Source organism: Chlamydomonas reinhardtii, chromosome 2 (genome assembly GCF_000002595.2).
Source record: "Chlamydomonas reinhardtii strain CC-503 cw92 mt+ chromosome 2, whole genome shotgun sequence".
In the NCBI taxonomy this organism is placed as follows: domain Eukaryota; kingdom Viridiplantae; phylum Chlorophyta; class Chlorophyceae; order Chlamydomonadales; family Chlamydomonadaceae; genus Chlamydomonas; species Chlamydomonas reinhardtii.
The window spans coordinates 5716827-5744451 of record NC_057005.1 but is presented as its reverse complement, the minus strand read 5'-3'; the positions used below and the strand labels follow the sequence as shown (position 1 = coordinate 5744451).

Below are 27625 nucleotides of genomic sequence, written 5' to 3'. Positions count from 1 at the left end.
AAGGCAAACAGTATTTACAGGCAACTACAACCGACCGTCGCACACGTCGTGTCGCATCTCACAGTTGTCGGATAACATCAAGGACTCTGTGGCTGTGCCATAGGATTAGACTCATCCTCACCCTACTACGGTTGCTACGATATCAGTGGTGGCGTCTTAGCACCCTACTGTGGCAAAACACTCAAACACGTGCGCTAACCGGGGTGAGGCGGCTCACGCGACAAAATCGAACCTGCTCGACGACTCGATTGGCTTAGCGCAAAGTGAAGCGCCTGTTCACCATTAATCCGTACCACAGGAACCCTAATGGGCACCCACAGGAACCGTATCGCAAAAGCCACGCTCGCTTCCAACCCGCCAGAAAGCTAGCAAGCTATCGGTCGCTACCGGCCGTCTGCTTAGCGGTACGTAGGGGCACCTGTTATGGGCGGTCGGGCAATCGGGGCATAAAACCGGTCAGCCACTGCGAATCTAGCTCAGGCCAGCGGTGAAGCAGACCAGCGACATGCCCAGACCTCGAATTCGCCCACGCCGCCCTCTCACCCGGGTAGCCCTGCTGCGGCGGGTAGGCGGGATAGCCGGCGCCACCTGCGACCGAAGGAAAATTCTTCAATCAATGCGCACTCTTATAGGCGATGCAAATGTCGATGCGGTCGCTGCAAGCATGTGTCAGATCAACAATCATACAGGCATTGAGCATAAAGATGTGAATCTCCTCACCGGGCGGCGGGTAGGCACCCTGCGGCGGCGGGTACTGGCCCGGTGGCGGCGCGCCATAGGCCGGGGGTGCGGCACCGGGAGCACCGGTCGGTGGGTACTGACCAGGAGGCGGCGCGCCGGGGTACCCCTGCTGCGGCGGGTAGCCGGGGGCAGGTGCGGGGTACCCCGGCTGCGGCGGGTAGCCAGGTGCGGGCGCACCATATCCGGGCTGCGGCGGGTAGCCGGGGTAGGCGCCCGGCGGCGGCGCACCGTAGGCACCGGGAGGTGGTGCACCGTATGGCACGCCGTAGCCTGGTGGTCGGAACGGGCAACGGGCACAGCGCATTGTAATAAGACCTCATTGCGGCTGCATCCCACAGTCAATTCGCACAGCGGCACGAAACCAAGACAGCTACACCCATTCCGCTCCGTGAACTTGAGCCTTACCCGGAATGCCCTGGGGCTGCGCATAGGCGCCGTAAGCCTGCTGCGGGTAGCCCGGGTAAGCGCCCGGCTGGGGCTGGCCGCCATGGCCGCCGGCCTATGACACCCATAGCGATAAAAGCACGCGTTAGGGTACCAAGACGAGAGAAATGGCAGCAAGTCGTCACATCCCCGTGCAGCATACCGGTACTGCATACACCGTGATCACTGCAAGACGACGCACCTTCAGGGAGCTGTTCCTAGTGAAGGTGAGGTTCACCTGCACACAAGGGGAATGACAAAGATGGACATGCTGTTGTACCCTGCTTGCAAGTACCGTACTTGTTTACTCTGCGCTGTGTGCAAGCACTTGCGCATGCTTACAGTGTCCACGATGTCATACGGTAAGATCCACGAGGAATCCTTTCTGAACTGAAAACTCACCTGCACAAAGCCGTGCTGCTTGCCCGACTTGCTGTGCACCGCGCACTGCTGCGTGTCGCGGCCGTGCTCACGCACCTGTGCATGGCCATTCACTCAAACAATAAACGTTACGGCTGGGTGAGGAACCACCGGCTATTCATATACGCATCATGTGAGAATGCAGCACAGCGGCGGGCACACGGCAGGCTCTAGCTGCGTCGCGGGTGGGGGCCTGGGAGGCACAGACAACACCTTCAAAAGCGTTGGCCGCTTCCTTCCTGCCGGCATTCCCGCCTCGGCCTAAAGCCACGCCAGAACGTTGCCATCATACGACATTTGCACGCACCTTGGCCAGTGACACGCGCGCAGTTCCAATGATGTCGTCAGCGCTGACATCGCTGTCCTTGATAATTAACTGCGGTCACACAAGCGACGGCTTACTTTTTAAGTCAACGCCCTGGCCATCCGAATGCTGATGCACCTCACCTCAACGTCGTTCTCGTTGATGACATTGAAGCGGAAAGTCTAGAGTGTTGGCGAGGGACAGGAATGCGTTAGTGCGGCAGTCGAGTATGCATGAAGCGGGTACCGGGGAGACGCACAGCAGCACGGGTAGCCCCCAGACAGCCGTTGCACCATTGCTCACCTCATTCCACACCTGCACGTCAGAGGCAGTGCGCAAACTTGTGTCAGGAACCCGGTGGCTGAAACAGATGCAAGTGGATCAAGTGGTTAAGGCCCCTGGCCTTGACGGCCTCAAGCCCATGCTTACCGGGTTCTTGCCGCCATCTGTTCGTAGCGCCACGAGATGTGCCGAGTTCATGCACGGGTAAGAGCGTACGTAGGGTTAGCGGGTGGGCATAGCGGAGGGCTCGCCGCGGCGCAGGGGCGGGTGGGCGTTGGACGTCGGGTTTCATTGTTGCAGCGCGAAGACCGGCTCACCAACTGCGGTCCTGGTGCGGAACTGCTGCGAGCCGACCTTTAGAACCGCATATGGATCTTGCTTGCCAAACCTGTCAGCAGCAGAACCAACACGTCAGGGCGCGGCCGGGTTAGCTTCGCGGCCAGGTCGCTTAGTTCAGGTGGCGAGAAGCGGGCTTGTTTTGGGCGTTTGCTGCGGTGGCGCCAAAGCCCGGGACCTAAGCCCAATATCTGCGATCTACGATCCCTCACACCATGATAATTGATGCACTGGCTCGGGCTATCGGCGCGCAACGAGGGTCGTTGCGGAGGCACTTGCCCGCTGCTTCCTAAAGCTGGGACGTTGACATGCCTAGCATCTTACCAACCGGAGCTCTAACGACGAAAACGTTTATGCATGTCTAACACCCCTGTGCTGCTCCGCCAAACAATGGCACGGCTTCCTTTGTCCAGCATCGCCACTCAGGCCCCGCTACTTACCAGTCCTTATCCTTAAGGTCCTTGGCGAACTCCACAGTCACAGCCAGCTCTCCAGCTTCGAGAGCCATTGCAGTCAAAACTAGTCAAACGGTGCGCCGAGAGTGGACGGAGCGACCTATGCAGTTTAATCGTATGATCTGGAATGTATGCAGAGATAATACAGGGTTTAAAGGCGCTTGTCCTGGCTTGGGAATGGGAAATCTTCCCCATCCTGGCACTTAACCCCTGGCCGCCACACCTTACCCTCCCGACCCTCCTGACCGCGTTCGTGTTCGTGTTCACAGCGGCCAACTTCCCCACCGTATGGATGAATCCTTGCACGGGATTCCAGCTATGCACCGGTACGCACTAACGCGCCCAGGAAGCGGTCACTGCACAGTCAAAAGCGCCTTCCCGGGCCTCTGGCGGTGGCTTTTCGGTCCTCACACGCGCATCACAGCTGGTCCGTGAGCCTGTCCAGCCGCTGGCAAAGCTCTGGGAACCAGCGTGCGATATTGCCCTGGTCTCTAGCTCCGTCCATCTCTGGGTTGGCTTGCATCAAGCCGCTCGGGGAGCCCTTCCAAAACCACAAGGCCTTGCGAAGAGAGTCACTCCACCCTTAGCAGGGCTTAGCTTCGACTCATTCGTGCGGAGTTGCTAGCCTTTCGACTGGGAAGGCTTGCAGCATCGGGGTTGGTGAACCCGAGTTGGGCCTCGGCAGCATGGTCTCTGTGTGCTTGCACACTCAGATTGTCCCTGCAAACATATAGTTTTAGCCCAACTGCTGCAGCATGGGTGCAGCAACCCTGCGGCGGCCACAGCCCCGGGACCGGCGGTGGTGGCCTTGAACCTGGCTGCCACAGCCCCGGGCTGGAGGCGGCACGGGGTCTGGTGGCGACGTCACAGGTTCTGATGGCTGCGGCGCGGATGCAGGGGCTGGTGGTGGATGTGCGGACAGCACAGGGGGGGGTACGAACTATACCTCCAGACCCCATGTCCCAAAACCTCCCGACCCCCCCTCCGGACCGACCGACCGACCCCCACCACCGTGCAACCCCTCAAAACCCCCTCAAAACCCTTTGGTTTTTAGCCAGGTCGGTGTCAATCGACTGCTCTCGGCGAGCTCTGCAATTGTATACCTCCGGTTCAGCTGGAGGCACAACTTGACAGGCAGCCATGCCACACATGTCCATGTGTCCATGGCCGACCACCGACCCTTCTGTCAGACTACCGGGGCGTGCGCTTAAGCTTACAGTTGCGCTGTACATATGATGTTTAGGACTGTGTGCCGGAAGAGATTGGTCGACTTTCTCCCGGGATCATGTGAAGAATCCCGGGATTCATGTCACGCTCGATGGCCGGCGGCAGCCTTGTCGCCATGACCCACACGAAGCCTTGGCCGTTACAAGTTAGCATCAGTTCGCATAGTCTCCATGACACCAGTGAGAGACGCTCGAGTGGGGCTCTACGCTACTACGATGCCGATGTGGACGGACATGCGGCCGCTTTCCAGAGGCCAAACGTTCTGCAAATGCTTTAGTATGTGCATGCTAATGTGTGCTAGTGCTTGTGCTCATGGGCGGAGCGTTCAGAGGAGCGTTTAGGGCGCAGAGACGAAATCTGGCAGTCCCACCCACATCCGCGTGACGAAACCTTGGGGACCCCCGACCCCGACGACCGACCCTGAACTTTGAGGGCCCATAACTTTGCAATTACTACCCTGATTGGAACTCTGAAAGTGGATTTGGAGTCCTCGCGTCAAGCTCTTTCGTTTTAGAACATGGGGCCTTTCCCAGTCGAAACTACCCCCCCCCCTGGACGCAAGCACGTCAACAAATGTGCGGAGCGGAATGCGCAAGCCCCGGGGATTAAGGATGCGGATGTTACAGAGGGGACAGTCCCAGCTCCCGAAGACGCCGAGCCATCACATGCTATCAGGGCCCAACCCCGACTTTGCTGCAAACCCTCCCGCGGGCAAAGTCCGTGTGACTCCGCGCACAGTGAGTCCTAGCCAAGCCTCAACCCGCCAGAGCCCCACCGCTGTGCCTCAACGCCACAAGCCTAGGCACAGGAGTGCCGGGAAACGTCTAGGCCGCAGGACACACGCACAGCGCACGCACTAACCAGGGCGCAAGCGTCCAGGTACTAGAACGGTCGCCCACACGTGCATCCTGCCCACACACATAGCCACCAACCACGCGGGGATTAAGGACCGATCCAGCGATCCTGACTTGGTGCCGAGGCCATGCCTTGAGCGCATGCGCCGGCCAGAGCTCGTGGTGCTGGCGCCTGGCAGTTCCTGAGATTGGGCACAATGGGTGCGAATGACCTGTTCAGAGAAATGTAAGGTCCCTGTTGGGATCAGGGGTGCCCTGGGGTGCCCCTGGACCCTGGTTGGGTTTCCGGCCGGAATAAGCAACTGCCCATCATGGGTAGCGCCGGTACAAGCTAGCCATGCTTTCGATGCGGACCTGGGAATGTATAAACATAGCCCTTCCGCTCCTTATGCTAGGCCCCATCTCGGCCGGTGCCACGACAGTCACTGGCTGGGCCGCCAAAACCCGCCCATTTCGACCTCAGGCGAGCACGGACTGCCCTGCCAGCTGACCAGCGAGTCACTGCTGCATGTACGGAGGGACTGGGAGCGTGGGGGACTCAGGGGGGACGAGTTTGGCATCGGAGAAACCCCCCTGCCCACCCCCAAGACCCCCCGCACGGGAAGGGCCGTAAGGCTCTCGGGATACCGTCGGACAAGTGTTCCCCGGTCACGGGAAAAGGGGCTCAGCCCCTCCACAGTCTGAGGCCGAACAACCTCATCAAGTGTCAAAGATGGCGCATTTTTGGACGGTGGCCTGGACTGGAGTGAACCCGGGTTGCCCGCACCCCGTTTGCCACCGGATGCCGATTTACAGGAATATGAGACTGTAGGTTCCTGCTGAAGGCATGCACAGCAGTGCGCACCCTTCATGAATCGGGACCCAGTCTCCAAGGCGGCGTAACTGCCTCATCGACACATGCACCTCAGGTTACACAGTCCAGTCCAGTGGTTTGGTGGCAGAACCGAAGTCTACATATGGTACAGGGGCCCGTGTCGGCAGCCGCCGGATTGGCCCGGCCCGCCGGCCAACACGTCCAACTTCATGAGCAAGGGATTACCGCTACTCCACCCTCCTCCTCCTTTGAAACACATGCATTCAAATGGTTTGTATCCGGAGCCAGTGATGTCTAAGCCTCATGGCAAAGTCATGGGTCAGGCATTCATGTTGCGCACCAATCCAGTGGCGCTGCGAGCTCATCACGTACTGTCCGCCTAGCTAACAAGGAGGTGGCTGCCTTAGGGAGGTGGCCGCCTAGCCAAAAAAAACATGTTGAGTTGTCAGACCCACAATCTTGCACAACTTAGTGGAACAATACACATGCGCATCACCCGGTCGGTTGGGGCTTAACACGCTGACACCCGGGCATGCCGGGTTCAGCCACCCTCAAACAGGGGAAAAAGAGACGCCCAAGATATTCTCCGTTCACTCGTGACACACCTGACGCCCGCGAGAAAGAACAGTCTGCACTCCCTCAAAATCACTCAACAGGATGTACCCGTCCACTGTTTCTGCGCGCCGCCTTGGCACACCTCAAAAACACGCATGTCGAAAGCACCTAACACGTATACATCTCCTCTGACCTCTCCGCTGGGTTTGACTGCAAAAACCATGCGCACAAGCGCTCCGCTCAAAACGTACAATCACAACACCAACAACTAGACTCTCATGCTACAAGCATGCTGCTCTTCACTAGATGACAAACCTCTCCCTCACGCTCAGGAGTGCTGCATCTATGCGCCAAGCCTCTGCACGGCGTTGCATCTCAGTCAATGCTCGCCAACCTGAAGCCTATAAAGCGACCCGCCTGACAATTGCGGCATGCGCGCACCCCGCCGCTAAGCAGCAGTAAGTCTGTGCCGCACGCTAACGTGCGTTTGGTGGGGGGCGGCGTACACGGGAAGCGGCTTTCTGCTGGATAGTCAAAAGCGCCTTCCGTCGCTGGCTATTGCTGCGAATACTGGCACTAAGCGGCCTTGATAGGCGCGCCGCACAGCGGTGTTGATGTTGGCCCCCAGTCACCCTCCGAGTGCGAGCCTGCTCCGCTCCCGCTCAAGGACATCCCCAGGCCGTTGGCAGTGAGGATGAGGTCCTTGAAGCGATTCAGGTAGTCCTGCGTGGTGGGAGTAACGGCACACATCAACACGTGCATCACGCCAACACTACCCTGGCCAACCCGAACCCGGGCTACAAACCGTCGGCCCCTAGAATTCTGCCTCTAGTCCCCAGCGGCGCAGTTCTTGCTGTACTCCCCCTAAACCAAAGCCACGGACCCAGACCAGCCGCCACCTGCCCTCGCAGGATTGCTCACCTCCACATCCAGCAGGTCCAGCCATTGAAGGTCGTAGTGTGCTCGCCGTGTTTCATTCGACAACACTTCATAGGCGTACTGGATGGACTGGAACTTCCGTTTTGCGTTCTCCGCGCCACCGTGGCGGTCCGGGTGCCATACCTGGGGTGAGCGCAGGGAAAGGAGATGCGGGTTGCGGTCAGACGTGCTGGCGCGAACGCGGTGCAGATACTGGGGCATGGCAGTGTATCCCTGACGAACAAGAGCATCAAGCATAAAGAGGATTCGAAGGCTGGCAGCCGACGTCGCACAGCCACGTGGCGCTTTTCCCCCCGCGCGCGCTGGGTTCTGCGGACAGGCCCCGACGTGCGGCCCCGCACGCGCTCATCTGCCATGTCGCCAAGCCGGTACATGGCTACATCGGACTATCTGTGCATTCCCGTGCGGTTTTTATAGCTGTCGTCGCTGAGAACAGCGGACTGAGTTGATGCAAGCCCGTGCAACAATCACAACGCCTATTCCACATTGCCAAGGACGTGCCCCAAACTCTTCGTCTGTGTTCACATTTGCAGCCAAGCAGACGCGAAAACTCCTGGAGTCACGCCCATGCTTGCGCCAGGCCACAACACCGAATCGACTGCTCTCCACTAGCTTATGACAAGCTCAGAGGAATACGGATAGACGCCGTGGTCCGGGCCACGCTGGCCAGCGCGGCCGATGATGCTAGCAACGCGGACGGGCAAACGAACACACTCACCCTTGCTAGTCGCAGAAAGGCTCCTCGAATCTCTTCTGAAGACGCCTGTAAACCAGACAAGGCAATAGGGGCCAGTGTTGGCATCAGAGCTGGTCGCCCTGTGGTCCACACCGAAGTGCCCGGTCGACAGCCATGGCAAGTCAATACTGAAAGAAGAAACCCGAATTCACCTTAATGGGAACGCCGAGAACATCATAGAGGCCCAGGGACCGGCAACCTGAGGCTCGCCGCCCTTCCGACGTGCACATTGTCCCAGGGCTTGCGTCGCTGTATTTCCCGGAGTAAAGGAATACCAAAAGAGGTCAAGCCAAAAAGGAAAGGCACGTCGACTCCCCAACACAACTAATATAGACGCGTTCTAGAGTCCTAAGGTCCGAATACTATAAAAAGAAATGGATATCTGCAACTGGTTAGTTAACTGCTAAAGGCCGCTCAAGTTGCGCACCGGTGCGCCACCCATCGTGGCCACTCATCCCTGGCCACGCCAGCAGTCAGGACCGCTTTTTCCGTCGGGGGCTCTAGCCCAGGGAGCTCCCCTTCGTGCTGACGGCCATACTATGGCAATGCTGTTTTAGGCGAGGTTCCAGGCCAGGCTTTAGCGGAAGCCCTTGTGTGGCCCCCCTCCCTCCCACCCTCCCGACCATGCAGACCTGCTACAACTGCGGGTGTCAGGAGATGGCCATCAAGCGGCTTGGGGGGCTGCAGGAGGGGCAGCGGCCCTGGTCGGTCAAAGTCTGCAACGACTGCTTGACGACCTGGGTGAGGACCGTGCATGTGCGGGGACGGCTGGGCACTGGGGACGGATTGATTGACAGGTTGACGGTTGGGACAGCTCATGTGCGCTCTCCTCTTCCTCCCCGTTCCCCATCCCCAGAACCGCGACGTCTCCGCCGCCAACGTGATCCGTGTGCTCCTCCTGCTGAAGCTGATGGGCTTCGAGCGGCCGACCAAGCTGCAGCGGCCGCCATGGCCGCCGCCGGCGGCGGGGCCGGGCTGAGAGCCTGAACGGCGCTAGCAGGGCGTGGGGCTGAGGGTGCACGTGTTGATTGGCGGCGAGTGACGTGACTAGTTTGTTAGCTGCGGGTTAGCACGGACTGTGCACCCCACCCAACCGGCCATGTCCGGATTTGCGGGGATGCCAAAGGCCCCCAAAATAGAGGCGTGTGCTTAGTAGGCGCCCGCGTCAAGGTGGCCCCGGGATCAGCCCTTTTCCTGCCATAAGGCAGCCACCTCCTTGTTCCGTCGGGGGCTCTAGGCTCCCCAGGGAGCTCCCCTTCGTGCTGACGGCCATACTATGGCAATGCTGTTTTAGGCGATGTTCCAGGCCAGGCCTGGGTACCCGGCGTCGTGCCCGGCGTTAGGCCCCCTCACTCCTCAAGCAGCCGCTACTGGTCTCAGTGGAGCACGTCGATAAGTGGAGCGGTGGGGCTCTGGCGGGCTGAGGCTTGGCTAGGACTTACTGTGCGCGGAGTCACACGGACTTTGACCGCGGGAGGGTTTGCAGCAAAGTCGGGGTTGGTGGAGTCAAGTTGGGCCCTGGTAGCATGTGATGGCTCGGCGTCTTCGGGTGCTGGGACTGTCCCCAGGGGGGGGTAGAAAGCTCAGATTCTTACCCCATGCTCAAAATTACAGAGCTTTAGGAGAGCATTATGCACGTACTTTTAGTTTTTTAAGGGGGTGAGGAAGTTCTGGGCCGCCAAAGTTGGGGGGTCGGTCCTCGTCCCTGGGGGTCCGTCGGGTTTCGGGAGCCCATCCTGGCGGATTTCGGAAAGCGCCCCACAAGCAGAACTAGGGGCCAAACGCTGCAGTACGAGGCTCATATGTGCACGTTATGACGTAATAAGCACAAACAAAGCGTGGGAGGGCTAAGTTGCGCGTTTGGGCGTGGACATGTCGGGACATGTCTCCACATTCAACACATGCGCACTGACACAGCTGGGCTCTGAAGCGCTGGTGCGCACGAGTTCACGTCTAACAAGGCTGCCGATGCACATTGTCCATTCGTCACGCGGCAGAGAGTTGAGCGCGGGGTGGTCTGGGTCGAGGGGATTTCCATGGATAGGATCCCGCCGGTGACCGAAGTCTTAGAACAGGACCGCTGATGACACGGAGTGATAGTGCTCGTCAAGAGGAGTCGATTGACACCACTTTTATATTAAATGGAGGGGTTTTAAGCCCTGAACAACAAGGTTTTGTCCGTCAGGGGGTCGGTCGTCCCCTCAAGGGGGGTCCCGGGGGATTTCGGGGCATGGGGTCTGGCACTTTGTTTCCTACCCCCCCCCCTGCTGTCCCCTCTGTAACATCCGCATTGATCAGTGGAGGAGGCGGTGCAGGCTTGGGTGCAGGGCGGTGAGTCGCTACCGGCCATGTCTTGGGAGAGAACTCAGGTTTCCGCAGTCCCACCTTTTATTACTGCATGCGGCGGCGGCAGCGGCAGCGGCGGCGGCGCGTGCGCGCATCTTGGTAGCGGAGGGGGCGGGAAAGGTCATGTGGAGGAGGAGAGCGCAGCGCCGCCCAAGTGGAGGAGGAGAGCGCAGCGCCGCCCAAGAAGCGGCGCAAGCGCGCAGGCTGAGGAGCCGGCTGGCGGTGTCTAGGTAGCGTTGTCGGCTGAAAAAGAAGCAGCACAATTAGGAGGATGAGCGGGGGAGGGCTGGCCGAAGAAGAAGCAGGAGAAGTAGGAGTAGTGGGGGAGAGCCAGCTGAAGAGGGAGGGGTGGGGCCGGGCGGAACAGGCGCCCTTCGTGTTGGCGACTTGGCGTGGGTGTCATGGGTGTCGTGGGGGGCAGAGATAGCTGCGCCAGGAGGGAGGGAGGGAGGCTTCTGATGGGCATGTTGTGATGGGCATGTGTTACGGCCAGGGGTGGCTACGGCGCAACAGCACCATCAACTCCAGGGGTTCCCTGATCAACTCAACACCCGCCTTGACACTGTCTTTTGGCGCGGTGGTGGTGCTTCGGGTTTGGGACCGAGTCTCCCTGCCCTTGGTCTTCAAGGAGCCAAGCCGATTAGCGTACGTATGGGCGAGCCGGCAGGCAGTCCCGGCGCAGTGGTGCTTCGGGGCTGTCCCGGTGCTTCCATAATTCTATGCTTGCCGTGTTACAGTGCACGATATGATACTTCACCCAAAGAATTCTTCACATCCCGCATGCATTTCTCCTTCCAATCGTGTGGCTATGGCCACAATCCGTGCGGCACGGCCGGTACCCACGGCCGGTACCCCAGCATCAACCATACATTTCCTGAAACTGCTTAGATGCGCACCGCTCATGGACCGTCATGGACTTGCACGTAACCACTTCTGACGTACTGTTCCAACGAGAAGTTTGTGCCCCGTGTTAAATATAAGCTATCACAGCTACCCTAAAAGCACCATTACTCTGCGAGCGCCACTTTCCCCACAGGTTGTGCCTAAACTCGCAGCTGGGTAAGGCTCATGCGGGGCGCAGGCACACATTTCTTATCTAACTGCCGGGCGAACCTACACGTGATACTATTGCGGTACATGTGACCATCCATCACCTGCGCGTTTACGATTAGTTCTCCTAACCCGCTGCTGCCCCTTCCTCCGCCCAGACCACTCGCATGAAATGTCCAGACAAAACCACCACCACGTCGTAGGTACACACAAGCCGGACCGGACCCATACCTGCTGCAAGTCAAATGCTCAAAGAAGCTTGCTCATGTACCCAGATGGCTCCGAGCATCAGGATGGGCCTTCAAGGCACCTATTTGTTGTGAGGACTCACATCACAGCCCGCTATGCAGTAGGCACCTGTCAGCTGTAGGCGCTCACTGCACCAGCTCCTCCACCAGCTCGCCGGAGTCGTACAGGCGCTTGTGGTCCGGGTTTCGCAGCACGTTGTAGGCCTGCAATGGCCAAAAGGAAAAATATGAGCATAACCGGCAAGTGAGCAGCGTGTCGGCGAGCCAGGCAAGGCAACACAGTGTCCAGGCAACCTGTCACTGTCACTCAAAGCCGAACATGCTCTACTCTCCAGCCTCTGACCTTCTGCAGCCGCTGGAATTTGAGCGTGGCGGACTCCTGTGCTGCCGTGTCATCAATGGACACCTGCGGCAAGGCAGCGAAAGTCCAGCCAGCGTCACCAAGTCATTGTCTTTCAACTTACGGCTGTCATGCCATCCGCACTAAAGCAACCCAACATGCCTGCCTCAGTCAACCGCCAGCCCTGCCGCGCACGGTCCTGCATACGCGCTTGCCTTGTCGGGGTGCATCTCCATAGCCTTGGCCCGGTATGCAGCCTTGATATCGTCGGCGGTGTAGCGGCTCATGCGGCGCACGTCCAGCCCCAGGATGGCGTAGTACCCTAGCGTGTCCACAGCTATCGAGCCGCCCACCGGGCCGCCGCCCAGTCCCAACCCTGCGCCAGGAGTCCCGCACGTATCGCATGGGTAAGTTGCGGGCATACAGATGTCTCTCCGCATCTTTCAGGATGCCGCGCCAACTTTGCCCTCTTTGGCTTTTGTGCCGGCCGCTCTGCGGCCACCCTCGGCGGCCATATATATCCAGGGTGTCTAGGGACACCAACCGAGCTGTCCGCGCGCACCGTCCCAAAGCGACTGGAAGGACCAGCCTGACTGTGGCCGGGACGCCCGAATCTCCTCTGCCTCGTCCTCCGGGTCCAGCTGCAGAGCGCATGATACAGCCAATCGTGTGAACATGGGGCCGCGACGGCACGACAGACCACCTACCGTGAGAACACTGGGACTCCCCCATACCGGGCTATGCCAAGGCAACTTCCACATCATGATCGGCCCCTGCACCCTCAGGCCCCACCTTGATGTCCTTCAACGGCGTGTCCGCGCGCAAGAAGATAATGGCCAGGTTCCGCAGACCCTCCTCGGGAATCTTGCTCAGGTTCCCTGTCAAAAGCAAGCCCCCCCCACACACACAGGTAAGTGCTGATCGGCCGCCGCTCTTGTATGCACCTCCTCCTTTGTCCGCGCGGGACAGCCACGGCTCTTCCCAGCTGCAAAGACACGGCAATCCTCACCTGTCACAAGCGGCTGCAACGGCCCGGCAATGCTCCGGAGCTGTAGCTTTTTAATGTAGCGGATGTTGGTGTAGTTGCGATCCTGCACCAGCACCATTACCGCCCCCACCACAACCACAGAGATATGTTAGTCAGCCCAGGCTTAACAAACCCTGCGCCTCCACATGGCAAAATGCTTAGCTGCCTGCCGCCCCCTTCCTTCCCAAACTGCCTTGCCCGCGGCCCCCAATGTGCCAGCTCCATCTGCTCACCGTGGGGTCCTGCATATCATGTATTGACAGGAACATAGAGTCAGTAAAACGCCACGTCTGAATGCAGACGCCGCAATTCATCACCAACGTTACCGCTGTAACCAGTTGCGCCGCCCGGTCTACTCCACGCGGCCCACCCTCACTGGCCACGCCATGCTGTCGAGCTTCAATCAATGCCCCGAATCAGGTCCCGCCCACCCACCTCTTGAAAGTAGAGTTGGTGCACTGCCGTGTGGACCGGGCTCTGGGCGCTGTACACCACCTTCTTGCCCGGCACCACGTCGATGATCTCATACCTTGAGTGGTGGGACATGTGCAAGCAGCGGGACGGCTTATTTAAGCAGCACGATGCAGCACGTGCTGCTCCCTGATCTACTCCACATACAGACTTCGCCGAGCGCCCCGTTGAGCGCGCTGTGATGGCCCCAAGACCATGAACATTCGTGCACACCCCAGACTGCGCCCGGCTTACGTGGACGTGTGCTGCATGCGCATAATCGTCCTGTCCACCGTGTACGTGTTCTTCAGGTTCACAGAGCCCTCCTCCCCCCGCGTTTGCGTGACAGCGTCCACGCCTGGGGGCCCGCAGTAAGTATTTGAGGGCGGGAGACTTTCGTTAGCTGGCTGGGCAGTAGCAGGACCAGGCGGCGGCAGGTTGCGCTGAGAGGTGCCTCATGCATCCAGAGCATAACATGCATAAGTTTCCGAGCTGTGATCGCTGCACTGCCACTGCGACGCCAAGGTCGACGCTATCCGTCGCAATTGTGCCCCAGAATTGCCGCGTACACAGGAGCGAGTTCTGCCAAAGGAAGACTGTTGATGATATGGAAGCAAAGCGTTGCATCAATGCCCCCACACACGAACTGTCTCGGTCACAGACACTGCTGACGTGCTCGCCGGGGCAGGCACAACACCCCCAGGCCGCCCGCCCCTGCTCCAGTCGTCAATTGGGCCAGCTAATAAGCTTGAAGCCCGCAATATACGTCAGCTTGCAATGTACGCCGGTAACATACTGGTCAATGTCGCCTAGCGCTAGCAGCACCACGGCAGTCACCTGGATACCACTCCGGAAGGCGATTGAAGTCCCCAACATACTTAAACACTTTTCTGAAAGAGCCACGGACTCTGCAGTAAGCGGACGAGGCGCCCGTGACCTGTCAGCGCAAGCGGTATGAACGCTAATTTGCCTACATTACCTGAGTGAGGCATCATACTGCGAGGCTACTCGCACAGATAACTGACGGCCGCGGGCGCGAGGCTGCCCCACAAAGCCTGCTTGCTGACACTGCATTCAGCTAGGTTTGAGGCAGGAACAAACACTTTCTATTTGAGAGTAAATAAATTAGTAAACAATCCCGCAGAGGCCTGCTGACCGACAGAATGGTCGCCCATGCATGCATGCCACGCCACACTGGGGAGTCTCGGAAGGCCCCAGGCCCGGCACCCTAAGTTTTTTATCTACCCGTGGTGATAGCGGCACCCACCAGCAGTCACTGCCATACATGGCGCTGGGCAGCTGCCTCGAAAGGAGGAGGGACTGGAGCCGGGTTGGGTGAGAACGGCTGCGCTGAGCGATGAAGGACTTTACCTCTCTTTAATTATGCATACTATGCCCAAGAATTACTTATTACAACAGTACAGACGCCAGAATGCGTGCTTGGTCGCACACACGCGTTCCGTTTTGCGCGTTTGGCACGCGCAACGCCCCACAATGCTCGCTAATACTGTCATCTACTTCAGTACTTGAACTCAGAAGCCGTTTGGTGCGCCCACACCAGACGTACGTTGCTGAAGCCCTGCCAGCTGCAGCTGCGCCACCACTGGTGGCTCCTGTCGGTCTTTGCGGGCTGGTCGGGGTCCGCAGCCCAAAACTGCTACAGGCATACTGGAAGGTAGGGTTAAAGTGTGACCTCACAGCTCGTCCTGGCCTCCGCACACCGACAGGCGCCGACAAAGCGCGCGAAACTGACCCCCTCTCGCCCTGCCTGCCACAGGAAGCGGCTCGGCCACAGCTTGATGCGCTGCTACGGGCGGCCAGCGTGGAGCCGCCGGGACCGCGCTACCTGTTGCGACTGGATGCGCTGCTGGCAGCTCTTCGGAATGTGGCGGCGCCTGCCCGCCACGCGGCTGCCTGCCATGCGGACGAGGACTGGCGCGAGGCAGGCGCAGCGGTCGCGGATGCGTGCGCCAAGTATGAAGCCTTCATCTTCCAGGTAGACAGCTGTGGGGCGGCATTGTCTATTTGTCTGGCATACAACGAATGCGGACGTGGGGGCTGCTTGGGCTGCATCGGGGCTGCCACCCAACCAGCCCCCACGCATCGGCTGTGGAGGGGCGCGCTGTTACTTCTGGTGCCCCCAAGGCAAACACGTCATTGTCAAAACCTCCCGCGTCAAAATTACTCCTCAACAGACAGCGGATAGAGAGTTGTTGTCAAAGCTGGAGCTGACGGAGCAGCGGCTGGCGGTGCGGCTGAGGCAACAGGACGCGCAGCAGGTGGAGCAGCCGCAGGCGCGCAGCGCAGGCGTCCACTCGGCCGCAGTGCTAAACCGGCAGCTGCGGCTTTGTCGGCTGCTGCGCCGGTCGTTCCTGCGCGGCGGGGCAGGCCTGCTGGGCGACGGTGACGGCGGTGGCTCGGAAGAGGACCTGGGACACCTGTATGCCGTTAGAGTGAGTAGATGACCGATGGAGGAGCGGAGACGGGTTGGGTTGAGCAGTTAGGCTGATTGCTTACTCCTAACAGCTTTGATGTATACTATAAAAAATTTATGCTGTTCGCACATGTAGACGGCGCCCAGCGGCGCACAGGAGCGGCTGACACGGCTGCTGGCAGCGGAGCGGGAGGCGGTGGCGGCAGTGGCGACGGCGGTGGCACTGGGACCCGGGCGTCTGGCCGTACCTCTGCGGGTGCTGTCCGCTGCACTCTCCACAGGTGCGGACACATTGGTAATGCGGATTGACCGGACTTATGCTGATTCGGAAATCACGCTCAGATCCTCACGCTCAGCCAGCAGCATCGACCAAAGTATTATGTAACCCGCGATGGTTCCCTGTCATCCGCGTCTTGCGCATGCAGGCACTTCCGATGTGAATAGTTGCGCAGCTAGCTCACATGACAGAAATTGCAGCAGTGGCAGCAGTGGCGCGGGCAGTGCGGTCGGCGCAAAGCCCGCGGGCACCGCTATCAGCAGCAGCGCTGACACCTCCGCCGCCGCCACCCTCAGTCCGGAGCTGATGGCCCCGATAGAGTGCGACCCGCTGCTGGGGCCCATGCTAGCCGCCGCCAAAGCCGCCGGCGTGCCCGTGGAGGCAACGGGGCTGCCGCTCACGCCCGCCAACCTTCGTAACCTGCTGCGCCGCCATCCTGCCTCTGCCGTACGGCGCGCGGCGTACGAGCACGGGCTGGTGCCGCGAGTGGAGGCGGCGGTGGGGGCGCTTGGGCGCGTGGCGGAGGTGCGGGGCCAGGTGGCCGCGCTGATGGGCTTCAGCAGCTTTGTTGACTACAGCTACAGCCGTGGGGGTATGGCAGTAGCAGGCGCGGACGCCGTGGCGGAGCTGCTGCAGGTGCGACTGCGCTCGTGTGCTCATGTAAAGTGACACGCTGCCGTGCTGGCGTTGGCCTAGTGTCTTTGAGCTGGAAAGACGCTGGCGCTGATAGCACCTGTGTGTGCAATGCGCGGCTACAGGAGCTGGTATTTGCGCTTTTGCCGGTGGCGCGTGAGGAGATTGAACAGCTGAAATGCGCGGTGGGCGCGGCAGCAGGGGCGGCACCAGAAGCAACGGCTGCTTCCGCTGCAGGCACAGCGGGCAGCCAAGCTGGCAGTGCCGCGAGCAAACTTGACGCCGCAAGCGGCGGCGCAGCCGCCGGCACGGGGCTGCACCCGAATGCGCTCGAGCCGTGGGATGTGGAGTATGCACAGGCCGAGTGGGTGCGACAGAGGCCCTCGCCGTTGCCAGGTGCGCACTGGGGTAGACATGACTTGACCAGCCGCAGTCGACCAGCCATCGTACATCACAGGGGCTGCGCTATGCCATGGTCCACATGCACGGACATGAAACATGAGTGACTCTTACTTGACGCCCGGCCGCACATGTGACGCCTCAGACGCGGCCCAGCTGGCGCCGTACATGCAGCTGCGGGGAGTGCTGGCCGGGCTCAGTGACCTGCTGCACGAGTTGATGGGCGTGCAGCTGCGGCTGGAGGCGGTGGGGGAGGTGGAGGCGGCGGGGGAGGGTGCGGAGGAGGGCAACAGAACGGAGGTTGGGGCAGGGGCTGGGACAGCGCAGCGTGGGCAGTCCAGCAGCAGCGGCAGCGGCGGCCCAGGCCACGACCTGTGGGGCCCGCAGGTGCTGCGGCTCAGCATCTGGGCCACGGCCTGGCAGCGCGATGCAACGGCAGGTCCGCAACGGCCGGTGACTTCCCCCAACGGCGAGCCAGCAGAGCAGCACGATCGCCAGGCGGGCACGGCTGGCAGCAGGGCCCGCGGCGGTTGCATTAATAAAAGGGGCCGTGGGACCGCGGAGGGTGTTCAGATGCGGGGAGTGATGTATTTGGACTTGGGGTCAGGGTATGGCACGCGGCAGCTGCGGTTTCCGGCGGGTGGGGTGGACGCGGGCAGCAGGGCTGACGGGGCTGCGGCCGATGCAGGAGCGCTTCTGGGTCAGCAAGAGGCGCGCGGCGGCGGCATGGGGGCATTGCCGGCGGTGGCAGTCGGCCTCAAGTGGGAGTGGCGCGACGGTGTTGCAGGTGGGCCTGTGAGGTGGGCCCCTGAACGCTTTGATGCTGTTTTTCACGGTCCTTATCCGCAAGTCATAGCGGCGTTGGATTTTTGCTTTCCCACATGCCACCCCTGACTTGCAGCCGGTCGTTGTTGTGCATGTGTGCAGAATCGCCGGCTGCTCTGCACGAGCTGTTGCATGAAGTTGGACACGCGCTGCACCTGACCCTATCCTCATCGGCCGCAGCCGCTCAGCCTTTCCTGTCCGCTGACGCCTCGGCCACAGCCACATCCGCAAACTCTGGCCTTGGCACCAGCACAGCTGCCTCCGGCGCGGAAGGGGTTATGCATTTCGGCGGTCTGCAGCTGCCCCTGGACGTGCTCGAGGTGCCATCCTCGCTGCTGCAAACCCTGGCGTACGATCCGGCGGCGCTGGCTCGCATCTGCCGCCGCGTGGGCAGTAGCGGAGGGGCTGTGCGATGTGCCGCTGGGCCGAGTGAGAGCGGGATACCCGAAGCCGGGCTGGGGCAGGCAGCGGAGCTTGCGGAGGCAGGAGTAGGGGCAAGGATAGGATCTCGAGAGCCGCTGGGAGACCCGATGCCGCGGCATTTGGCTGAGGCTGTGGCGGCTCACCTGGCAGCGGAGAATTGCAGCGGCATCGGTACCCTGGGGAAGGTAGGGCATGGGAGTAAAAGTCACGGGGGTAAAGGTCATGACGCTGTAGGGGCAGCAGGGGTGCCGTCGTGGGGTGCCGTGTACCAACACCCCCCAAACCCTGATGTCAGCCCGCCCGCGTCTCATATTGACGCTTGTGATAGGTGCTGGCGAGCCTATTCGACCAACTGCTGCACTCGGGTGTGCTTGAGGAGAAGGGCGGTGGGCGCGGCGGCGCTGCAGCCGCAGGCGTGGCGCTGGGGCTGTGGCGTGCGGTGCGGCGCGCATTCGGCGCCATGCCCACGTGTGACGCCACCTTGCGCGAGGTGCGTACTTGGCGAACGGATGGAAACAGCGGTGCGTCTTGTTGGACATTGATGCATCCAAACGGTGCGCCTCGAGGCTCAATGGCCGATGGTGAGGTCGGGCACTGAATGTTTGCGTCCTTGGCTGCTGGATTTACCTCAAAATCTGTGCTGCTACCCTTCTGCCTTGTCGCGCAGCTAGCAGCGCTGCCGGCTCTGGCGCACCACCAAGCCACATTTCATTCGTACTTGGTTGGGCTTCTCGTCGCCAGCACGGCCCGCGGCGCGCTGCCCTTGCAAGCTGTCAACACTTCCAGGGACAAAACTGTCGGGAGCACTGGCAGCAGCAGTGACACCAGCACTGCCTGGGACATGCTGCGCCGTGAGATCTTCGAGGCAGGCGCAGACCGGGATGTGAGCGAGCTCGTCGAGGGGTGGCTCAGAATGGGTGCTCCCAGCAGCACCGCCCGGTGCGATACGGGCGGTGAAGCTGCGGCCGGTTTGGGAGTAAGTGAAGGGGAGCGAGGTCTGCCGCGGGACGTGCTGACCTTGACAACCCTGGCGAGAGTTGGTGGGACGCTGGTGGCCATAGAGGGCTGATGCACGAAATGTGGTTAGGCTGCGCAGCACGCGTCTTTTCCCGCCGGCCCTGCCACGGTGCTGCCGACAAGTGTGCGACCGCGCTCAGCCCGCCCCCATCTCGAAGTCCGTAGCAACGTATAGCTGCGTTGGTAAGTCCGCAACACGAATGCGACGTGCGCGTGCTAAAGTGTTGCTGGGTGATTTAAGGCCTGCAGCTAACGGTCTGGAGTTGTCTAGAGCTGTCGAGTGCTGTCTAGAGCTGTCTAGAGATGGGCGCCCGCACTACTAGTGCGAGTTCACTGGCTCGTGAGCTGCGTCAGCATGTCCCGCGTGTAACCTTGTAGCGCTGGATTCCGTGGTGGCGGCAGCGGTGCAGGGCCCGCAGCAACGGCGTAGGCCCAGTGGCGGGCAGCGCGGGGCCCAGTCAGTACCGGTATGCATCTGCGAGCGGGGCAAGCCGGCAGGTCACGCGGAAGACAGCGCGGTGCCGGCCGTGTCGCCCCAAAAGCGGCGCTGGCGTGCGTGTCTGCTTAGGGACTGACGGGTCAGCGAATTGGCAGGCAGCGGCTTAAATGTGACTGTGATGGCTGTGTGGTGCTTCTGTCTGCTGCTGTGGGTTTCCGCAAGGTGTGACTGGCTACGGTTGGCCGCATGCCGCTGGACTGAGCATATACCTGGCTGGCGGAGTGGCGGTGGCCTGTAAAACTCAGTTGACTTCGGCAGCCATATGGCCTCAAGATGAATGGGTTGATACGGTAGTGCGGCCTCAGTCCACTCTTCTCTGGAGGGGCTACCACCTTTGGGGCTTTTACGGAATCGTCATGTGGGTGGAACGTGTAGTTCAACGCCACATTCCGTATGTAACCCTGGACTAGCTAGTCCTTTTACAGGGCCCTCCATGGGTGCGACATGCCCGCATGGCGTATTAGGGCCATCCATGCGGCCGCTGTCATCCCCCAAACTTGTTCAGGCCGTGTCATTCCCCAGACTTGCTCAGGCTGTGTCATGCCATACTGCTGCACATCAAGCACGAGCATCGCGAACCTCGGAGTGCAATGGAACCGATTACACAGATGCGTATAGTTGTGCGTTCGGCATCACACCCGAACCCACAGATTGATTTGTTAAAACCCTTGAAGAAGCGCCCCAGTCACTACTACCAAGTCACTCGTACAGCCCACTGGCGCAAGGACATTGGTGCGCATCCGCAGATGACATAAATATCACTACCACTCTGTTTCCGCAGGGAGCGTTTTAGTGGTCTATAGTCAGGACTTCCTGCTCCCTTCCGTGCACCGCCACCCGGACACGTCACGAAATTTTACCACACGTACTCTAGATTGCTCCACGGCGCCATGCTGGCATGGTCGCTGTGGCAACGCATAGCGGACTAGCGGACCACAAATAGTGCCCGTGTATAGATGATTGAATTCCGTTAGTCATGTCATCCTCGTTTAATCACGCCAGACCGCACAGGTACCGTAGCTTCCCGTGCTGGTAAATCACAGCCACCACCGCCACCAAACCAAGTCTTGCCACCTTGAAAATAGGATAATAAAGGTGATAAAGTCTTGGCAATCCGTTAAGTGCCTGAAAGCCATCCGACATCCTCACGCAACGCAGGACTGTCGACAGTTGTCCTACTCACATCACATCGACTACTACTTGCACGGAGGAGGGCCTCCTGCAACTCAAACCTGCAACACGAGTAGTTCTCTGCTGTGAATCGTGCGCGACCCGTCATTGCGCATACCGTGCGCATGCATCCTTGGCACGAATACCGTGCCACCTGCCCGTTGCGATCATAAGCGCAAAACGGGCTGTATGGAAACCAAATGTCCCTGATCACTTTCGGACACATCTTTGCCTCTGCCCTTCAGCCAAATCCCAAGATGTAAGCACGACCTGCCCACGTCGCGGCCCTGAGGCATTCATGGCAAAGCTGCCGCCCTCAATTGCAGCCACCTCTACTACTGCTGCGGCGGCAGCGGCAGAGTGGGCGGCACACTGGGCCCTGCAGTGCCGGCTCCGCTGGGGCCGGGCAGCAAGGCCTGGCTGGTGTTGGCTGTGTCGTCATACATGGACTCACCCGGGCCCAGCAGGTCCAGCATGGGGCCCATGCCCAGCGTGTCCTCCGCGCCGTTGCCGGTGTTGAGGATGTTGAACAGCTCAGTGTTGGGCGATACGAGCCCGCTGTCCAGCAGCCCGTGCGAGCCCGGCGTCACCAGCTCGTGCAGGTCACCGAAGCTGTAGTTGCCATTAATGCTCACGCGCAGGTCGCGTGGCAGCCCCAACCGGTTGTCGAAGCTGCTTACCGCCGCGTTGCCGCTGATGGTAGCCGCCAGGGCCGCCGCCATGCCGCCGCCGCCCATCACTGCAACCTGCGGCGCCCGGATGCCGGCGTGTCGCGGGGTGGTAGGCTCCTCGCCTGCCGCGCCACCGACCGCGGAATTACCCGCCGCCGCGCTGCCAGCAGCTTGCATGGCGCCGTCGTGGAAGAGGGGCTGCATCTGCGGCTGGTGGTATTGTAGCTCGCCCTGTCCGTACAGGGCGTTCTGGTCAGGCGGCAGCTGCTGCCAGCCCGGAGGCGGAGGTGGCGGCGGCTGGGGTGGCTGCGGCGGCGACGGGTCTGCCGTTTGTGGCGCTCCACCGTTGCAGGCTTGCTCGCCGTAGGCGTACTCGGTGCTGTCCATGTGCATGGGCATAGACTGCAGTTGCGGATACTCCGAGGCGAGCGCCGCCTGCCCGCAGAAGGCGTCCTGGTTCAGCGACCCTTCCTGCGGCGGCTGCGCCTGCTGCTCCGGCAACTGTTGCTGCTGCTGCTGCTGCTCCAGCGGTCGCTGTGCTTGAGGCACCTGCACCTGTTGCGCCTGCTGCACCTGCTGCTGCTGAATGAATGCATGCTGCTGGGCAGCCTGAGGCAGGCCCTGCTGCGGGGCCGGCCACATCGGCGCTCCTGCTTGCGCTGACGCCTGCGTTGGTGCTTGTTGCGGCGGGGGCGGCAGCTGCTGCATCAGTTGCTGCGACGGCACAGCGTTCACCCTTGCGCCTGTCGCCTCGGCGCTGGGGCGTAGATTCAGGCTGGGGGCCCTGCCCTCGGCTAACCGAGGCGCACTTTGTCGCTGCGCGGGTGCCGACGATGGCGGCGGCATGGTTGTACGCTGCGGGGCGCCAGGCCGGCCGCCGGGGTTCACGCTTTGCATGCCGTGGTGCGGTGCCATTGGCCGCCCCGGTCCGCTGGCGAGACTCTGCCGCAATGCCGGCGCTCCTCCCTGCTGCGGCAGAGCTCCCCGCGAGGTGGACACGTGAGAGTCAGTGCCGCCCGGCCGAACGACGCCCGGACTAGGCCGCCGGAGCGGCGCCTGCAGCTGCCCCGGCTGCTGTGGCCCGGCTGGCCGAGAAGACGGAGCGTGCATCAGGCCTTGTGCGCCCCCTGCACCCGCATTACCCGCTGGCGCGTCTAGCGGAACTGTGGACAGGATCAACTTGGCCATGCCGCCTGCGGCTGGTGCGCCGAACGCCACAAGCTTGTCCTCACCCTGCGCTCCCGTTGCAGGCTGCAGCTGCACCACCACCTGCCCCTGCTGCGGCGGCGCTGAATACTGCCGGGGCAGGTCGGGCGCCTGCTGCATCTGCAGCTGGGGCGTGGGGTTGGAAGGGCGCACACGCTGATTGGGATGCAGCGGCATGCTGCCAGGCGCGCCCGTGGGGAGGCCGGACAGGGACAGGTGGCGGACAGGAGCGTTCTGAGGCTGCTGTGGAGCCGGCGGCTGCATGCAGTGCTGATTCGACTCGCCACCCTGAAACTGCGCCGGCACGGACGACACGCGGTGCAGCGGCTGGTCGGTCGGCTGCATCTGCGGCCGCCGAGGCGGCGGCACGGATGGGTACGACGCCAGGTTGGGCTGCTGCTGCTGCTGGTGAAACTGCTGCGGCGGGAGCATACCTCCACGCTGCCCCTGCTGCGGCAAGTGGGGCTGCGGCAGCGGTGGCAGCGCCATCTGTCCGGAATGCTTTTGCGGGGCATTGCCGGCGGACCCAGTGCTGCTTGGTGTCCCAGCCGCCAGGTCCTGACACTGCCCGTGCTCCACCGCTGGGACGCCCGCATGCATGCGCTGCTGGTCGCTCTGCATTGCCCAGTCCCAGGTCGGCACCTGAGGAGGCTGAGACGCAGGCAGCATCACGCCCTGCACCACCTGATGCGCCACTTGATGCGCAACCTGGTGAGCGACGTGGTGCGCAACTTGGTGCGCCCCATGACGCGGCATCTGTTGCGGCATTGCCACCCTGCCGTGCATACCCGGCGCTGGCCGGCATTCCGCAGTGTCCGCGTGCTCGTCGGGACGCAAACGCTTCCGCTGCCGGCTGTCCACGCCGCATCGTGCACGACACGCGTGCATGTTCGACTCGAACTCCTCCACTGGGTGCAAGCGACCGCACGACTGGCAGAACCTTTGCCGCATGCCCTCATGCTGCACCTCCAGCGCGTGGTAGTGGTGCTCACATATCCGAAGCCTACATGGCAAGCACATAAAAACATGAATTATTGAAACCGGTATGAGGCGGCTACAGGAAACTGAAAAGCGTTGTGCCTAGGCATTCTGACATAGTGCAGGGGACCGGCGCAACCATGCCCGGCACCAGATCGCTCTCAAGAACAAAAGCTACAGTACTTTTTGTACTGCCAAGCTCACCGCTGATACTGCTCCTGTTGGCACGCCATCGCCTGGTTGCACTTGTCAACTTGGCACATGACGCGCACGCCCGACTGTGGACAGGTTGCAGGGGCGGGAAGCGCTCAGCCTGTCAGAACTGACTTGGAACTACGGGCACGATGTCCATCAATTGCGGCGTTCGTGCGAAAACTCACCCCGTGCCGCACGATAGCCGCAGGCGGCGCCGCTGCAGGCGGCGGTGAGCCCGTGGGGTTGACGACAACAACAATGGCTTGGCCTTGGAGATCTGCATCGCGGCAAGAATTGTTAATAAAATGCGTCAAATAACCAGCACACCCTCCGCATTAACCGAGCATGACCCAGGTGGGCTGCTTACCGGGATTGAGTTTCCGTAGCGCCTCCATGACCTGGTGCTGCACGCCCGACTGGTCGCCGTCTCGGTCTTTTCCGCGTCCGTGCCCGCCAGCTGCTGCGTGCCGTGCACCGCTGACGGCATCGTCCTGATCGCCCCCGCTCCCCGCTGTCCCGCTGACTGCAGTGCCGCTGGGGCGCTCGCCGCCAGTCCCGCCGAACACCGTCCCCTGCTGCCCATCACCGCGCCGCCCAGCGGCTCCAGCACCGCCGTGAGCACCCCGGCTGGCCTGCTGGTAGCCTGCCGGCACCCTTGGCTGGTGCTGCACGTCATCCTCCACATCGTGGCCCCCCGAGGCAGCACAGCTGTTGGCCATCTCTGGTGATTCGTGCTGGTGGTGTTGGTTGTGGTGGAGATGGTTCCAGGCGGCGGCGGCCGTTCCCGGCATGGCTGGCGCCGTAGCCGGGTGCGACGGCATGCTGTCTAGGTTGTTGGTGACACGGTGGTACCGCGCTGGCTGATGCTGCGGCGCCGGAAAGCACTGGTTCTGGTGGTAATGCGCACTGGGCATGCCGCCCCCGTTGCAGTGCCCTGGCACGCCACCGCTTATGCGGTGCGGCGGTAGCGTGTGCGAGCCCAGCTGCAGGCAGGGCGCAGGTGCCGCCGGAGGAGCCGGTGGCTCGCCGTCGCCCGATCCGTACATCTGCAATACGGTAACATAATTGGGGCACGTCAGTAAGTCCTTACGAGCTTACAAGTGCAGGCAAGGCCGAACTACATTGGACCTTAATTTTCCGCGTGTCGGACCACGCACCTGCACCGTAGACCGCACCGCCCGGACGAGGTCCATGCCGCCGAGCATCTGCTGGATGAGGTAACTCTGGGCCTCACGCAGCTTGGCAGGCGATAGCACCTCCAGCGTGTCGGGGGCGCGCGCGCTAGCCTGCTGGAACTGGCTGCCGGCGGCCGTGTGCCCTGTCGCGGTGGGGTTGCTGGCTCCGCGGTTCCGCACCAGCTGCGGTGCGGGCCCGGGTAGAGGCCCCGCGATGTTGACGAGGTCTTGCATGCTCAGGTTCGGCACCTGCGGGAGCATATGTAGTGACAGTCTAAGCAAGCGGAGAAATCTGTCGCGCGCAGTAGTAAGTACAACTGGAAACCCGATGCCGGTAGCTGCTGTAAACGCACCTTGACCATCTTAAACACCTTCGGCATCTCCTGCATCCGTGCCAAAGAGGACATGCCCCAGCGCCACGCCGCACGGAAGATGCTGCCCTCGTTGTGGTGCGGGATGTTGTCCTCCAGAATCTTCATCAGCGTTGGCCGGTCGACGGTGAGAAAATCCTCGCTATGCACAACCTCATCGAACCGCACACGGATGATGCGGCTGCAGGACTCCGCGAATTCCTGGAGCGCAAAGCGCTGTGCCTGTTGGAAGAGCGTGCACGCTGTGCCCGGCCCCAGCAGCTGCTTGCTGTACACATCGCACGCCGTCGCCAGGCCGTCCACGTCTAGCCGGTTCGCAGCGTCATACACGGCGATAACCGACGTGTGGTCCACGTGGCACTCGCCCGTGTAGAAGAAGCGGAGGACCAGGTAGAGACCCTGAGCGTCAACGCCCCGCACTGGCAGCTCCTCAACTTTGCCTGCGGAGACAAAAGGAAAGGAGTGTTTAGGCCTCTTGCAAAAGATAACACGCAACGCATTCCCAAGTAACGCGAGCTGCATGCAGTCAACGGGCACAGATGAGTGGTACGAAGTTTGCTGACCGTGTCGTCTCAGGCCCCAGCCTTGTGTCACCGTGTGTGACTGTGTCCTCAGCCCAGCCTGTTTTGGATTGCTCAACGCACCTTGCTCCAGCATGTCCGCAAACTTTCTGCTGCACGATGACAGCACCAGCTGGTGACACCGAATTCTGTTGCCATCCGGGTCCACCACGGTCAAGTCAGAAAACGTCTCCCGATTGAAGAACCTCGCAAGTCCTTCATGCACCACTTTTGACTTGTCCCGATAACAGAGCCCCTGTGAGCACAAAGCACGAGGGGCAACTCAAAGCCGTCCGCATGTGCGCCAGCTCACTTTTAGGTGCGAGCTCAAAAAACATCAGGTGAGATTCGGAATGCAAAGATAGCATATAGAAGTCGACCCCGGGCGCCCTTGAATCCGTTCAAGCGCTGAGCAGTCTCTGGCAGTCTGAGCAGAATGTCTCGGCGCTATGCTGCGGATTGCTTGCCCGACACCAAGCATAGCAGTGCATGTGCATTCAATATGCCAGTCTCGGCCACTCAAGTGGCCTGCAAGCCCGCCTAAGACGCGCTGGTCGCGTGCGGATGAGGGGGCGGACTGAGGCTCCACCGCGCAAGCCTCAATTAGACAGCAGAAGTAGAGCCCTTCAATTTCTTAGCGAGCTGGCAGGCTTCAAAGCGGTCGGCTTGGGCGCGCGAAGTTGCCTCTGAAGTCCTACTCACCGGTTCCGTTGCTTCCTCCATTTCCTTGCTCTCGCCAGTCTAAGTTAGCACTTGAAGAGGCTCGAGCATCTTTTTGCCTTGACCCGCTCTACAGGACTCAAACTCTGGTCCTTCCCTAGACTGTTCTACTACTCTATGATGTTTGTATACGTTCCCTACACTGCTCAAGTACTGCACTGCAACGTTTGCGGGACGGTGCCTTCGATTGAGGCTCGTCGGTGACCGCGAGAATTGGGATGGGCTCCAAGTTTTCGCCAGCCCAGTGGACCTCCCAAGTAATAGAGCTGCATCATGCATATTTGACAGGACGCCCGCAGCGTTTGGGAAGAGTCGGAGTGAGAGGTCCTGAAGTTCCCTATGCAAGTTCAAAAATCAGGTTCGTTACCTTTGTTTCCACAAGATCATTGATGTGCCATGCACTACGGCGCGAGGCGCGCTTGGGTGGGCTTGTGGGCTTGTGACATGCCGCTACTCGCCTTGCTACCTGCGCGTCACGCATCTACCATGCACCGAGCATGGATATGCCTCATCATAGTTATGTGT

General features: G+C 61.0%; 6 protein-coding genes across 8 annotated transcripts; 2 read left to right on the top strand and 4 right to left on the bottom strand.

The window, feature by feature from the left end:
• Positions 1-2: 2 nt before the first annotated feature.
• Positions 3-3104, bottom strand: CHLRE_02g110350v5 (uncharacterized protein). Its single transcript, XM_001699884.2, has 12 exons — positions 2947-3104; positions 2488-2558; positions 2318-2334; positions 2192-2203; positions 2032-2070; positions 1892-1960; positions 1567-1641; positions 1367-1402; positions 1147-1240; positions 721-1011; positions 544-588; positions 3-418 (listed from the first exon to the last, which is right to left on the bottom strand). Exons 1-12 carry the CDS (start codon positions 3012-3014, stop codon positions 399-401), a joined length of 837 nt encoding a protein of 278 aa, XP_001699936.2. The 5' UTR covers positions 3015-3104; the 3' UTR covers positions 3-398.
• A 2715-nt stretch (positions 3105-5819) lies between these two features.
• CHLRE_02g110300v5 (uncharacterized protein) lies at positions 5820-8474 on the bottom strand. The gene is made up of 4 exons (XM_001699885.2): positions 8239-8474; positions 8069-8113; positions 7333-7473; positions 5820-7134 (listed from the first exon to the last, which is right to left on the bottom strand). The coding sequence occupies exons 1-4, from the start codon at positions 8314-8316 to the stop codon at positions 6988-6990; spliced, it is 411 nt and encodes a 136-aa protein (XP_001699937.1). The 5' UTR covers positions 8317-8474; the 3' UTR covers positions 5820-6987.
• Positions 8475-8654: 180 nt separating this feature from the next.
• On the top strand, positions 8655-10230 carry CHLRE_02g110263v5 (uncharacterized protein). Of its 3 annotated transcripts, none has more exons than XM_043059870.1 (2): positions 8655-8827; positions 8943-10230. In XM_043059870.1, the coding sequence occupies exons 1-2, from the start codon at positions 8711-8713 to the stop codon at positions 9063-9065; spliced, it is 240 nt and encodes a 79-aa protein (XP_042927505.1). In that variant the 5' UTR covers positions 8655-8710; the 3' UTR covers positions 9066-10230. The 3 variants fall into 3 exon arrangements, with proteins under 3 accessions (XP_042927505.1, XP_042927506.1, XP_042927504.1); XM_043059872.1 differs by having other exon boundaries at positions 8943-9209; XM_043059871.1 differs by having other exon boundaries at positions 8705-8827.
• Positions 10231-11151: 921 nt separating this feature from the next.
• Positions 11152-14650, bottom strand: CHLRE_02g110250v5 (uncharacterized protein). Its single transcript, XM_043059869.1, has 11 exons — positions 14527-14650; positions 14385-14455; positions 13803-13905; positions 13533-13626; positions 13331-13339; positions 13080-13161; positions 12863-12948; positions 12633-12711; positions 12286-12446; positions 12074-12136; positions 11152-11934 (listed from the first exon to the last, which is right to left on the bottom strand). Exons 1-11 carry the CDS (start codon positions 14619-14621, stop codon positions 11857-11859), a joined length of 921 nt encoding a protein of 306 aa, XP_042927503.1. The 5' UTR covers positions 14622-14650; the 3' UTR covers positions 11152-11856.
• Positions 14651-14784: 134 nt separating this feature from the next.
• On the top strand, positions 14785-20304 carry CHLRE_02g110200v5 (uncharacterized protein). Its single transcript, XM_043059868.1, has 11 exons — positions 14785-15222; positions 15325-15353; positions 15422-15543; positions 15743-16000; positions 16118-16262; positions 16407-16894; positions 17017-17287; positions 17436-18077; positions 18218-18723; positions 18867-19028; positions 19206-20304. Exons 2-11 carry the CDS (start codon positions 15347-15349, stop codon positions 19605-19607), a joined length of 3003 nt encoding a protein of 1000 aa, XP_042927502.1. The 5' UTR covers positions 14785-15222; positions 15325-15346; the 3' UTR covers positions 19608-20304.
• Positions 20305-20642: 338 nt separating this feature from the next.
• On the bottom strand, positions 20643-27454 carry CHLRE_02g110150v5 (uncharacterized protein). Its single transcript, XM_001699887.2, has 8 exons — positions 27083-27454; positions 26465-26636; positions 25803-26260; positions 25432-25698; positions 24642-25320; positions 24460-24551; positions 24284-24357; positions 20643-24104 (listed from the first exon to the last, which is right to left on the bottom strand). Exons 1-8 carry the CDS (start codon positions 27101-27103, stop codon positions 21560-21562), a joined length of 4308 nt encoding a protein of 1435 aa, XP_001699939.2. The 5' UTR covers positions 27104-27454; the 3' UTR covers positions 20643-21559.
• Positions 27455-27625: the final 171 nt, after the last annotated feature.

Excerpts from the sequence above, each read along its gene's own strand:
- CHLRE_02g110263v5 (XM_043059870.1), top strand. The coding sequence starts at position 8,711 with ATGCAGACCTGCTACAACTGCGGGTGTCAGGAGATGGCCATCAAGCGG. Across the intron at positions 8,828-8,942 it reads ACGACTGCTTGACGACCTGG|AACCGCGACGTCTCCGCCGC; the intron begins GTGAGGACCGTG and ends CCCCATCCCCAG.
- CHLRE_02g110250v5 (XM_043059869.1), bottom strand. The coding sequence starts at position 14,621 with ATGCAGTGTCAGCAAGCAGGCTTTGTGGGGCAGCCTCGCGCCCGCGGC. Across the intron at positions 12,712-12,862 it reads CGCCGTTGAAGGACATCAAG|CTGGACCCGGAGGACGAGGC; the intron begins GTGGGGCCTGAG and ends TGCGCTCTGCAG. Across the intron at positions 12,137-12,285 it reads TGGAGATGCACCCCGACAAG|GTGTCCATTGATGACACGGC; the intron begins GCAAGCGCGTAT and ends GCCTTGCCGCAG.
- CHLRE_02g110300v5 (XM_001699885.2), bottom strand. The coding sequence starts at position 8,316 with ATGTGCACGTCGGAAGGGCGGCGAGCCTCAGGTTGCCGGTCCCTGGGC. Across the intron at positions 8,114-8,238 it reads TTCTCGGCGTTCCCATTAAG|GCGTCTTCAGAAGAGATTCG; the intron begins GTGAATTCGGGT and ends TCTGGTTTACAG. Across the intron at positions 7,474-8,068 it reads CCTTTCTGCGACTAGCAAGG|GTATGGCACCCGGACCGCCA; the intron begins GTGAGTGTGTTC and ends CGCTCACCCCAG.
- CHLRE_02g110200v5 (XM_043059868.1), top strand. Across the intron at positions 15,544-15,742 it reads ATGAAGCCTTCATCTTCCAG|ACAGCGGATAGAGAGTTGTT; the intron begins GTAGACAGCTGT and ends ACTCCTCAACAG. Across the intron at positions 18,078-18,217 it reads GTGGCGCGACGGTGTTGCAG|AATCGCCGGCTGCTCTGCAC; the intron begins GTGGGCCTGTGA and ends GCATGTGTGCAG.
- CHLRE_02g110350v5 (XM_001699884.2), bottom strand. The coding sequence starts at position 3,014 with ATGGCTCTCGAAGCTGGAGAGCTGGCTGTGACTGTGGAGTTCGCCAAG. Across the intron at positions 1,241-1,366 it reads CTAGGAACAGCTCCCTGAAG|GCCGGCGGCCATGGCGGCCA; the intron begins GTGCGTCGTCTT and ends TGGGTGTCATAG. Across the intron at positions 419-543 it reads GCCGCAGCAGGGCTACCCGG|GTGCCCCTACGTACCGCTAA; the intron begins GTGAGAGGGCGG and ends CGCCCATAACAG.
- CHLRE_02g110150v5 (XM_001699887.2), bottom strand. The coding sequence starts at position 27,103 with ATGGAGGAAGCAACGGAACCG. Across the intron at positions 26,637-27,082 it reads TGGAGGAAGCAACGGAACCG|GGGCTCTGTTATCGGGACAA; the intron begins GTGAGTAGGACT and ends TTGTGCTCACAG. Across the intron at positions 24,105-24,283 it reads CAACAGGAGCAGTATCAGCG|GCTTCGGATATGTGAGCACC; the intron begins GTGAGCTTGGCA and ends CTTGCCATGTAG.